General features: G+C 43.0%; 1 protein-coding gene across 2 annotated transcripts in view; it reads right to left on the bottom strand.

Moving 5' to 3' along the window:
* Window positions 1-561: 561 nt before the first annotated feature.
* Ccdc42 (coiled-coil domain containing 42) overlaps window positions 562-12,268 on the bottom strand; it is a 31,254-nt gene continuing 19,547 nt past the window's right edge. Inside the window, exons 5-7 of one of the 2 annotated variants that reach the window (XM_008855742.2) lie at window positions 10,449-10,670; window positions 10,114-10,272; window positions 562-677 (exon numbers count right to left, since the gene is read on the bottom strand). In XM_008855742.2, coding sequence (XP_008853964.1) covers window positions 600-677; window positions 10,114-10,272; window positions 10,449-10,670 — 459 coding nt within the window. In that variant the 3' untranslated portion in view covers window positions 562-599. The remainder of the gene's footprint in view (window positions 678-10,113; window positions 10,273-10,448; window positions 10,671-12,268) is intronic. The other variant, XM_008855743.1, reaches the window with a different exon arrangement.

Below are 12,268 nucleotides of genomic sequence, written 5' to 3'. Positions count from 1 at the left end.
ATATTAGTGGTCCCTTGCTAGTTACCCAGCAGCCATCTGGCTGACCTGCATTGGTACTGGTGACATTGTGATGCATATTTTCAGGTGAACAGGAGACAGGGGGACAGGGCTGCGTTTTTATCCAGCACCTTTGGAACTCTGCCTTCATTGTTTCTAGAGAGTCTTTGAACTCTGATTAGAAATAACCAATTATTTTTTTTTAAGTGGTAGAAGAAAGTTACCTTGTTCTGTTCTCAGCCTCCTGAACTCTTAACTATGTTTAAGTCCAAAGGCCAGGAGACACCAGATCTGAGACATGGCTTCTGGTTCTCCAGCAACCTAAATGATCGCTTTTAGATGGGGTGCTTGTGGGGTTCTCTTCTGATCAACTTTTCCCCATGAACAAATTGCCAAAAAGAGAGAGAATTTCAGGACAAACATAACATTTAATGTTTTTAGGGTGGGGGTGGACTGAGGTCAAAGGGGCAAACAGCAAGGTGTTTGTCAGGAGGAAACCACAGGTCCTCAACAGCTGGACTGGGAGGACTAGACCATAAGTTCCCAGGAACTTACTCTCTCACAGTCTCTGTTTTAGAACATTCTGGAATCATGTTGCCTCCTTATACCCGGACTTGCTGCTGTTCCTTCTTCTTTACCTCTGCCCAGATATCTGACAGGTCTTGGATATATTGTTGGATCTGACAAGGTAAGGAGACCAGCATTAACCTCATCCAGTCAAAGCCCCCCTCACGCCCATTTCCAAGACAGAGCATCTCTATGAACTCCCTTGCCTGACTTCCAGAGGCAGCCTTTGGCCTCATTTGACAGATTTTTCTAGGTAGCCATAAGTATCAGCTTTAGCAGATGTATTAGTTACTTTTCTGTCACTGTGCTCAAAATATCTGACAAAAGCAACTTAGAGGAAGAAGGATTTACTCTAGTTTATGATTTCAAAGGGCCACAGTCCATCATGGAACATATGGCTTAGTTCATGGCCTTAAGACCGTGTGGTGGTGGCTCTTCACATGGAGGTGAACCAGGAAACTGAGAATGTGACTAGACCCAGGGGCCCTGGCTGTTACTCTCAAAGGCCTGTATCTAGTGACCCACTTCCACCAGTCAAGCCCTACCTCCTAAAGGATTCACAGCCTCCCCAAACTGCCACCAGCTGGGGAACAAGCACTTAAAACATGAGCCTAGAGGTGACATTTCAGATTCAAACCATAAGAGCAAGAGAGAACCAATGTAGGAATGGAGTTGGGATATGCTAGACAGTCACCAAAGTACAGGAGGAAGAGAGAGGCTCACAGAGGAACCTCAGAGGGAAGCATTTTGCAGGCAGGGCATGCAGATGGCTCTCCACAACTTGAAGGCCTCGAGGTGGTCATGGATTTGGAAGCCTGATGTTCATTGTGATAATCTTGAATGATTAAGGGAGCATATTCTATTAGCTAGCTTCTGTTTTAAGGGCTTGAGGTCAGCATGACACAGCACAGACTTGGAGGTCAAGAGGACCCAGCTGGGCTCCACAATAGCAGCTCTGGGAAAATGACTCTCTCTCTCTCTCTCTCTCTCTCTCTCTCTCTCTCTTTCTCTCTTTCTCTCTCTGTCTCTCTCTCTGTCTCTCTGTCTCAGTCTCTGTCTTATCCTCTTCTCTTTATCTCTCATTACATTTATTTATTCATCTGTGTATATATGTGTGTGTATGTATGGGGTGTGCTTATGCCACATCACATGTGGAGGTTAGGGGACAACTTGCAGGAGTTGGTCTCCTACCATGTGGGACACTTGGATTAAAGTCAAGTCATCAGGCTTGATGGCAAGCACCCTTACCCACTAAGCCATTCTCTCTCTCTCTCTCTCTCTCTCTCTCTCTCTCTCTCTCTCCCTCTCCCTCTCCTTCTCCCTCTCCCTCTCCTCTCTCTCTCTGTCTCTTTCCTCTCTAGTTTTGTAATGCTAGGGATAGAAACTAGGACCTCACACATGCCAACCTAGTTTCTTTAAAAGTTGTACCTCAGAGGGAGAGTGTGTGTTCTATTCTTGACCTCTCATTTTTGCTTACATATTATTGGGTCTTTATTTTTAATTTTTCTAACTAGTTGGTGGTTTGTACTTCTGTCAATAATCCAATGGGAATAAAGAAGGGCATTTTAAGATAACCTTGAGCACTATAAAGCACTCCTGGCAAGGAAAATCAGGGCTCAGATTTTTCTGAATCAAATTTCATAAAATCCTTAAGAATTCAGAAAGCTCAGAATTTGGAGTATATGGATTAGAAGCTCTGAGCTAAGCAAGGAATGCATGTGTTGGGGCTAAGAATTGCAGGTCACCACTTCCCAGGGCACCCTTCCTCATGAGAGCTAAAGGAAGGGTGCTGCTGAGCACCTCGGGGACCTCTGAATTCTGTGAGCATGACACCAAGACCCTTTTTGTATTTTCACTTCTTCCCTCACAAGCACACGGTGTCATTTACCATGGTGGGGTTGCCCCAGTGTTCTGTCAACAGGATGAGCGAAGGCACAAACGGCACAATTGACTTGTTATTGAGCCAGATATTAAGGGGATCTGCCAAAATGTCCAACGTACCACTCTCCTCACACAGAAAAAATTTTTGAAATTATTTTAATTAAAAATACTATTTCAATGACAGGGGAGATGGCTCAGTTGGCAAAGTACTTGTCATGAAAGCATGAGGATATGAGTTCAGATCCCCAGTACCCACAGAAAAAAAGCCAGGTATGGTGGCACATATAATCCCAGTGCTTGGGAAGTAGAGGCAGGAAGCTCCCTGGGGCTCACTGGCCAGGCAGTTTAGCTGGATTGGTGAGCTCTAGGAACAGCGAGAGACCCTGTCTCCAAAACTAATGTGGAGAGTGGTTGAAGAAGACACACCTGACATCCACCTCTGGCCTCTGAATGTTCATGTACACGTATGCACATGCACCCCTCGCAGACACACATACATGAACATGTAAACACACACCTTTTAAAAGTTACAATTATTGTGCGTGTGCACGTGTGCATGTGTGTGTGTGCATGTGTGTGTGTGCATGTGTGATGTGTATGTGTACCCATGTGTGCCACATCAAATGTATGCAGGTCATAAGACAACTTTCAGGAGTCATTTCTTTCCTTCTACCATGTGGGTCCCAGAGATTGATCTCAGATCATCAGGCTTGGCCAGGTCATCAGGTTTTGAGGCAAGCACCTTTACCTACTGAACCATCTCCCCAGCCTCCCAAGTTTTAAAAAATGCTCCCTGTAGCCCCAGCTGGCCTGGAACTCACTTGTAGACTAAGCTGGCCTTTGTACTCACAGAGATCCACCTGCCTTTGCCTCTGGAGTGCTGGGATTAAATGCGTGCACCACCACACCTGGCACCAATTCATTTTAAAATGATGATTAAAAACTTGTTAATTGGGGCTGGAGAGATGGCTCAGTGGTTAAGAGCATTATCTGCTCTTGGAGAGAAGCCAGGCTTGATCCCTAGAACCCACATGGTGGCTAACAACCTTTTGTAACTCCAGTTCCAGGGGATCCAATACCCTCTTCTGGCATCCACAGGTACTGCATGACATAGGTGCACTTACATACATGAGGCATAACACTCATACACATAATGTAATTTTTTAAAGGTATGTGTTTACATGTTCATGAATGTGTGTCCATGTGGGGAGGGGTTGCATGACTTTTAACTTATTTTCCATCCATAAACAACAAAAATCTTCCAAATCTTTCTAGAGGAAAGATAGAATAGAATAGAATACACAATACCTAAGCATTTTGAATCAATATATAAAGTCCATATAAATTCTGAGCTGTCCTTTAAATTTGAACTTATGATGACAGATAAATTATTCTGTTCCAAGAGGTGATGTGGATTTTGAAAACCTTTGCTTGACTGTCCTAAGAGAGCAAACAGGTGCTAAAGAAGGTGGCTTCAAGGAGCTGGAGATGGCTCAGTGGTTAAGAGCATTGGCTGCTTGTGCAGAAGACCCAGGTTCAATTCCCAGCACCTACATGGTATGGTGGCTAACAACTGTCTATAACTCCAGTTCCAGGGGATCTGGACAGCCTCTCCTGTCCTCCATGGGTATTGCATGACATGGGTGCACTTACATACATGCAGGCAATATGCTCATACACATAAACTAAAATTTAAAAAAAGAATGTGGTTTCTAACAACAGTGAGGTTTTTATATTTGCTAGCTGGAAAACTCTTAAGGTACATTTTTCCATGCTATACCAGATAATGTAAGAGAGTTTGTTTCCATACAATATGGACCTTTCTCACTATGCCACAACATAATTTGAGACCAAAGATTCTTTTCTTTGCTAGCACCAATGAGCAGCAGTTTGTTTACCTTCTATAGTGATGACCTTTTCTCTTAAGGCATGGGTGACAATGATTTTAAAACAAGAACATCTGAGGCAGTGGAAGACATTGCCCCAGCATTTCAATAAACAGTCACACTGCACTGTGTTATAGTATAAACAATGAGGGGCAAACCTTGGTAAAGGACCAGAAGAACATAATTAAGGCTTTACAGTTAGTTTCTCTATTGGTCACTTGGCTCTGCTGTAGTAGAACAGAAGCACCCATGCATGAGAACTAGAGGGAGCTGGTGGTGTTCAAACAAAATTCTGTTTATGGACACTAAGTTCTATTAATTTTATTAATTTTCACATTCATCATCTTTTTAAAAAGCCATTTAAAATATAATTCTTCATGTTCAGGCAGGATTTAGCCCATAAGCCACAGATGGCTATCTCCTATGCAGGCCTTTATAAACTAAGGAAAATATTTGGAATTTCTGACTTTGGAGACTTGAACCTTTTAGATTTTTCATTTAAAAATTTACAGGGCTGGAGAGATGGATCAGTGGTTATAAGCACTGACTGCTCTTGCAGAGGACTCAGGTTCAGTTTCTAGCACCCACATGGCAGTTTAACAGCTTAACAATCGTCCGTAACTCCAGTTCCAGGGAATCTGACGCCTTCTGACCTCCACAAGCATTGCACAAGTGTACTTACATACAGTCAGGCAATATGTGCATACACATAAAATAAAAACAATACAATATTTTTAAAAAATTTCTATCACACAAGTTTTGTGACTATACTCACATGAAAGAGTACTTCGGAACAAATATATTTCTCTACTTAGAAAAGTAACATATTTAACTTAAATATTTTTTTTTTTATAAATTATCTAAGAATATATAACTTAGAAATATGTAAAATGAAAGCTAAAATGTTATTCTATGGGCTATAAATGAATATGCATGTATTTGGCATGTAATTTCTTAGTTTTTACTTTAGGAAAAAGTAAAAGATAATGAAACAAAGGCTTATAAATATGTTAGTCCCTTTTGTAAAAAGTTGTTGCTGAGCATGGTGGCACATGCCTTTAATCCCAGCACTCGGGATGCAGAGGCAGGCAGATCTCTGTGAGTTCGAGGCCAGCCTGGTCTACATAGTGAGTTCCAGGGCAGCTGGGGCTACAGGGAGACCCTGTCTCAAAAAGACCAAAAAAAAAAAAAAATTTGTTGCTGAAATCAACAATCATTTACGTGAACAACCTTCAATTCTAGGGATATTTAGGAATCAGATTTGTTTAGATAGATTCTGGCACTTTTTTTTTTTTTTTAAAAGCACAAATGCATCATAGAACACTAAAGTTACAAAAGAAATTCTAGCTTCCATACCATAATATAAGGAAACAAGACTACCCTATCTATATCATGATCCATTATAAAAGCACTTCACAGCCTAATTTACCTTTATCAAAGTTTAAATGATTCATCACTATACCTACATGGGATATTTTGGTTTTCAATAATTATTAAACATAAAATAAAATTTTGCATGACCTTTCATTTGTTCGGGTTTTCAAAATAGTAGCACAAAATGTATATAGCTGTCAGACCACCATGAGTGAAAGAAAAAGTAATATCAAATGTTTATCGACTTTATCCTAATTTCATACCAATTACAGGGATTGAGATCTAATTGGCTTGTGCCTAACTATCCTGAGCACAGCTCAATCTTCTATTTCAATGCTTCTCAGTGCCATCTTTTGGGTGTTGCTTCATTTTGTGATGTACATATATATATATATGTATATATATATATATAATTTTGTCCAACTTTAATAATTTGTTCTCCCCAAGATTTCATTTCATTATTATAATTAATTTTATCGTCTCCAGCAAGTTGAGTATTACTTGCTTTGAGAACCAGAGAGTTTTTTTAAAAAATCTAAGCTTCTTTAAATTCTTCAGATTTGCCTGTGATAAACCATCTTTAGCTTCTTGGAAATATGAGTGAGATCTTTTTGGTTTTCCACATATATCAGGTACTTTTCTCTTTGCTGTGATAAAAAGCGACTTAATAGAGAAAAGATTTACTTTGGCTCACAGTTTGAGCGTTCAATCTGTCATGGCTGGGAAGGTAAGGCAGCCAGAGTGGCAGGAAGAGGCTTTTTGGTCCTAACACTCAGCAGATGAAGAAGCAGAAACAGGACAGGAGCTGGGTTGTAAACCTCAAGGCAGGCACTCCAGAGTCTCACTTTGTCCAGCTAGGCACCACCTCCCAAAGGTTCTACAACTTTTCAAAACAGTGCCACCTATCCTGGCATGGCAGCAAGCACCTTTAATCCCAGCACTTGGGTGGCAGAGATCAAGGCCAGCCTGGTCTACATAGTGAGTTCCAGGTCAGCTGGGGCTACAGAGAGACCCTGTCTCAAAAACAAACAAACAAACAAACAAACAAACCCAGTGTCACCAGCTGGGAAGCTAGTGTTCAAACACATAAACCTCTGGGGACCATTTCACGTTCAAACCATAACACTTCACCCCTCATCCCTAAGGCTCATGGGCATCTACCAACACAAAATGTATTCAGTCCCACTTCAAGTCTCCATAGTCTTACAATTACAACACCGTTCAAAAGTTCGAAGTCTCTTCTGAAACTCAAGGCAATCACTTAATTGTGATCCCCTGTACAATAAAAAAAAAAAATAATAAGTTTTGTGCTTCCAACACATAATGGCGCAGAGTAAGCCTTCCCAATCTAAAGGGAAGAATGGGAGCATGGAAAGGAAAAATTGGACTAAATCCAAGATCCACACTCAGCAGAGCAAATACAAAACCCTGTAGCCCCATGTCCAGCATCTGGTGGCATCATTTGGGCTCCAAAAGTCTTGGATAGGTCTATCCCTCCAGCTCTGCCATCTGCAGCACATGTGACCTCTCTCTTGGGCTGGCTCTACTCAGTACATGAAACATTCCTCTGTGGAAATCCCACATACCTGGCATCTCCAGTGTCCTGGGGTCTCCACTGCAAATTAGGGCTCACCTTCACAGTTTCACATGTGGGCCACTCTGGAGCTTCATTAAAGGAATATGATCCCACGAACACATCGCTTGGCCTCATTAACTTTCTAGAACCTTTGTGTAAGCCTCCATGACCCCCTCACTTTTAAATGTTGCCTGACTGTGAAATCAGTAGCACAAGGAAAATGTTGGTAACTCCAATGTAGCCTGGTCTCCTTGGACCACAGCTACAACCACCTCCATGTGCCTTTATAGCTGAACTTGGGAGAATGATTCTCTAGGCAGCTGTTTTCTAGCAAAGTACCCTGAAGGTTCTATCCTTTCAGGTACTCTTCTTCCAAGTGAATTTGCATTGTTACACCCTGGAGCTTTGAGTTAGTGGCCTTCCTCCCAAGGCACACTTTTTATTGCCCCAGTGCAAAGTTCCAGATTTCTTTATGGTACCAATCTCTTTACCAGGGAGCGCCACTTTGTACCCACTTTGTCCTCAACTTTATGTTTAAGCTCCTTTCTTCTCCACACTGCACATTTTTTTCATATCTTTCTGCTCCTTCTTACTGTACATCTGGGAAAAAATAGTGGTCTATAATCATGCCATGGGTTATTATACTGTCTTGAAATTTCTCCGCCAACAAACAAATTAGTTCATTATTTTGAATTTAGCCTTACTCAGTATTTCAAGGCATCTGAAGAACATAGCTAGGTTCTTTGCCAAAATATGGCATGAATAATTTCTAGCCTTGTTCCTGACAGAGTTCTTCCCCTCTGAAACCTCATGAGGTCAACCTTCACTGTCCACATTACTATTGGTATTCTGATCTTCCAAATTCTCACCAGAATGGCCTATTAAGCTCTGCATACAGGGTACTAAGGCTTCTCTAGCCCACAGTTCCAAACTCTTTCATGTTCCTCCCGTAAACCAGTTCCAAAGCCCTATGAAATACATGGTCAGGTTTCTCACTGCAACAATGACCCCACTTCTTGACACCAATTTTCTCTATTAGTTACTTTTCAGGTTTCTGTATGTTTTGATAAAATACCTGACATGATGCAATATAAGGAAGGAAGGATTTATTTTGGCTTATAGTTTGAGAGTCCAGTCCATCATAGCAGGGAAAGTATGATAATAGGAGAAAGCTGAGGCTGGAACAGACTTCTTATTCATATCTCAATGGACCAGAAAGCAGAAACAGTACAGAAAGCAGAGCTGGGATATAAACTTCAAGGCCGATATTGCAGACATCCACTACCCTCAGTGAGGATAACCTCACAAAGGTTTCACAACCTTCTAAAACAGTGCTACCAGCTGAGGACCAGGTGTTCAAGTATTTGAGCCTGTTGGGGTATTCTGGTTAGTTGTTATTGTCAACTTGACACAATCAAGAGTCACCTGGGAAGAGAGAGTCTCGTTTGAGAGATTTCTCAGATCAGACTGGCCTGACACTATGCTTATGGGGAACTGCCTTGATTGTTGATTATATGAGAGGTCCCAGTCCACTGTGGGCCATGCCACTCCTGGGCAGGTGGTTCTAGGTTGTATAAAAAAGCTGGCTGATGTCCTCTGACCTTCACACATCCGCTATGCCACTTGTATACACACACACACACACACACCACATACTCACAAAATATAAACAAATGTGATAACATTTTTTGAAAAATAAGTAAAATTTCATTGATATCTGTTTAAAAAAAAAAAAACTGGCTGAGGACAAGCCAGGGGAGCAAGCCAGTAGGCATTATTCCTCCATGGTTTCTGCTTCAGTTCTTGCCTCCAGCCTCCTGTTAGGAGATCCTGCCCTGTTTACCTTGGTGATGGATTATAATCTGTAAGATGAAATAAATGCTTTTTCTTCAAGTTGCTTTTGGTCATGATGTTTATCACAGCAAGAGAAAAGCAAACTAGAACACAGGGGTATTTCATAGTTAAACCATAACATCGTGTTATTAATTCTTTTTATTAACATTTCTTTTAAAAACCTTTTTTGCATGATTTCTTTTCCCAAAGATATCATCTGACTTGGAGTTAGATATTTCCTGAATTCTGTTTATGTTTTCTGTGTATATCTTCTAGTCTTTCTGACAAAAAAAAAAAAAAATCGTCAAACACTTTTTTCTCTGAATCAGGAAGTTCTTTTCCATAGTTCCACAATTTTTCTAATTAGTTCTGAATTTTTAACATCTGGTTCAGAGTTTTAAATATGGGTAGCTGTTCTTTAGAAAACTGAAAAGATGAAGTCATAGATTTCTTTGGATAGTTACCCAAATGGATGAAATAATTTCTGAACATAAAACTGAAGAGTGAATGTAGTCTACTTCCTCAGCTGCCCAGCTCTGCACTTGTGGAGAAGGCAGCAACCAGGCTCAGTCTCATACTGTCCCTCGTATAACAGAGCAGCCCCAACAATGACAATTCAATCCCCCCTGAGACCTACCTGGAGTTGTTATCCTGTGTGGCCAATAGACTGTTCTGTATAACCAATGAATTCAACAGTGTGTCCTACTCTTGCCCTGTGGTTTGAGGTCAACAAGGGTCTTGGGTGCTAAGACAGTGGGACTCAATGTGTGGAACCCTGCCCAGCATCATTACTTGGGAACTTGCTGAATATGCAAATTCATGGGCTCTCAGAGACTTGGGGTGGGGTCCAGCAATACACCTCATCTCCCTACCAGGTGACCATGACACTGCAAACATTTAAGAACCACAACTATGCCTGGTTCATGCCTCCACTCAGCCAATCCAGAATCTCCTTGACCCTGCCACCCAGCTGGGCCCAGCTCCTGCCTGTCCTCCTACCATGTCCAACTGTTTGTGTGTGTCCTCTAGGGACACATGGGTGGTCTCCTTCAGCTGCTTGCTCACGATCTGGAAGAGGTTCAGTGTCGCCATCTTAATGGTGCCAAGCAGGAGCGTCTTCTTGGCAGCAGTGTTCTGGATGTGTGCCCAGCGAGATTCCTGGAGAGGGATGGGGTAGGACATGAGTGGGGCATAGGCAAAAACAGCTGTGTGTGTGTGTGTGTGTGTGTGTGTCTGTCTGTCTGTCTACATGCCTACATGTGTGTGCACGTGCAGACCTCATGCACTCAGAGCCAGCACACTCTCCCCGAGTCCTGTGGGGTCCTGCAGCTCACCCAGAAGATGACGTCACTGCGGGCCCTGTCAAAGCGCATCTGCAGCTGGGCCAGCTCGTTGTTGTGCTGGAGGATCTCGTCGTCCTTCTCTTCCATGTAGTGGGCCAGCTGAGCCTTGGCACGCTCGATCTTCTCCTGGCCCTCTTGTGCTGACTGCATGAGGTCTTGGTGCATGCTCACCAGTGTCTTGTAGCGGGCAATCACCTCATGGATCTCCTCAAACTGAGAGGATAGTGGGCTTGGGTCACTGCTCAGCTGGCTCCCCGAGGCCTGATGCAGTTACCTCAGCCTGCCAACCTCTGGCCTGGACACCTGGATACCAGGGCAGATAGGTGGCAGCCTCGATGGAGATTGTGAGAATGTTGGGATCTACCTTCTTCACCTGGGTTTATATGGACTGTGCCTCATGAGTTGGAGGGATGTACACCTGGACCCTGGGTTCCCAGTGCCAGTTACATGTTAGAATCATCTCAGGTGCCTAAAAAGGTACTAACTGTGTTGGTTAGTAGTAGTCAACTTGATACAAACTAGAGACACCTGGGAAGAGGGAGGCTCAATTGAGAAGTTTCCTTCATTGAATTGGCCTATGATCATATCTGTAAGGTATTTTCTCAATTGCTAATTGGTGGAAGAGGGCCTAGCCTATTATGGGTGGTGCCATCCCTGGGTAGGTGGGCCTGGGCTATATAAAAAAGGTAACGGAGCAAGCCTGGGGTAGCAAGTCAGTAAGCAGCATTCCTCCCTGGTCTCTACTTCAGTCTTGAGTTCTTGCCTGACTTCCTTCAGTGATACAAGCTGAAATAAACTCCCCCCTAAGTTGGTTTTGGTCAGTGTTTTATTACAGCAATAGAAAGCAAACTGGAACACCTGCCAAGCTCCACCCCAGAAGATTCAGACTAATAGCCTGTCTATGGTGGTTCCTGGTATGTTTGAATTTTGCAAAAGATTCCCCAGATGAGTCTAGGCCCAGCTATGGGTTGAAAATTGCTGCTACAGAAGGAATTTTGTCTCCTGAAGCAACAATGATCCTGTTCAGCAAGAATGTACAAAGAGCCATTTACAAGCCAGGAGCTATGCTAAAGGACTAGGACAGAGATAAGAAAGCCAGACCCTGCTCTTTTGGAGTTTACAGCTCAGGGGGTAGTTGGGTGTGGGTAGGACAGATAACTAAACAGTCAGTTATAAACTTTCTCTGGGACTGAGGTTGGGGCTGCACAGAGCCTAGGTTCTAACTCCCAGCTTCAATGTGTGTTCAACATCTGCTATAAGAGAAGTGGGGCTGGAGAGGAGTAGCTAGTGAGGCAGGGACTTGCAAGACTCAGTTCACCTCTTCCAGTGCAGTTTGGAACCACAGAGCTCACCCAGCAGAACAAAAACCACACGAGTGCCTCTTCAAGAAGGCAATGTGAATGCCAGTTCCGTATCACCAATGTACCCCGCCCCGCATCCCAGGGGCTTATCAAAATGTGCCTGCTAGCTACTCAGGAGACACGCCCTGAACTTGTCTCCTTGTCAGACAGTTTTCAGTGACAGATTGGTATCATGGAACTGCCCTGCCAGCCTTTCTCCAAATATGCTTCTCAAGTCAGTGGTGGAGAAGGTGGAAACAGCCAGAAAAGGGTTCCTAAGAGAAAGGATGGATGAAATGAGACCAGGCACAAACAAAAGACAGCCACGCAGAGGCAGGTGGGGAAGGCAAGGCGATGTCTCTGGGAGAGAGGGAGCAGCCTGAGCAAAGATGAATGGAGGCTTGGAGCATGTTAAAAATATTCATGGTAATTGAAACAGTAATACAAAACCTCCCGACTAAAAAAAGCCCA

The sequence above is a fragment of the Nannospalax galili genome, unplaced genomic scaffold (genome assembly GCF_000622305.1).
Source record: "Nannospalax galili isolate Female #2095 unplaced genomic scaffold, S.galili_v1.0 scaffold146, whole genome shotgun sequence".
Lineage (NCBI taxonomy): Eukaryota > Metazoa > Chordata > Mammalia > Rodentia > Spalacidae > Nannospalax > Nannospalax galili.
The sequence above is the reverse complement of the archived record's forward strand: the minus strand, read 5'-3'. Positions and strand labels throughout refer to the sequence as shown.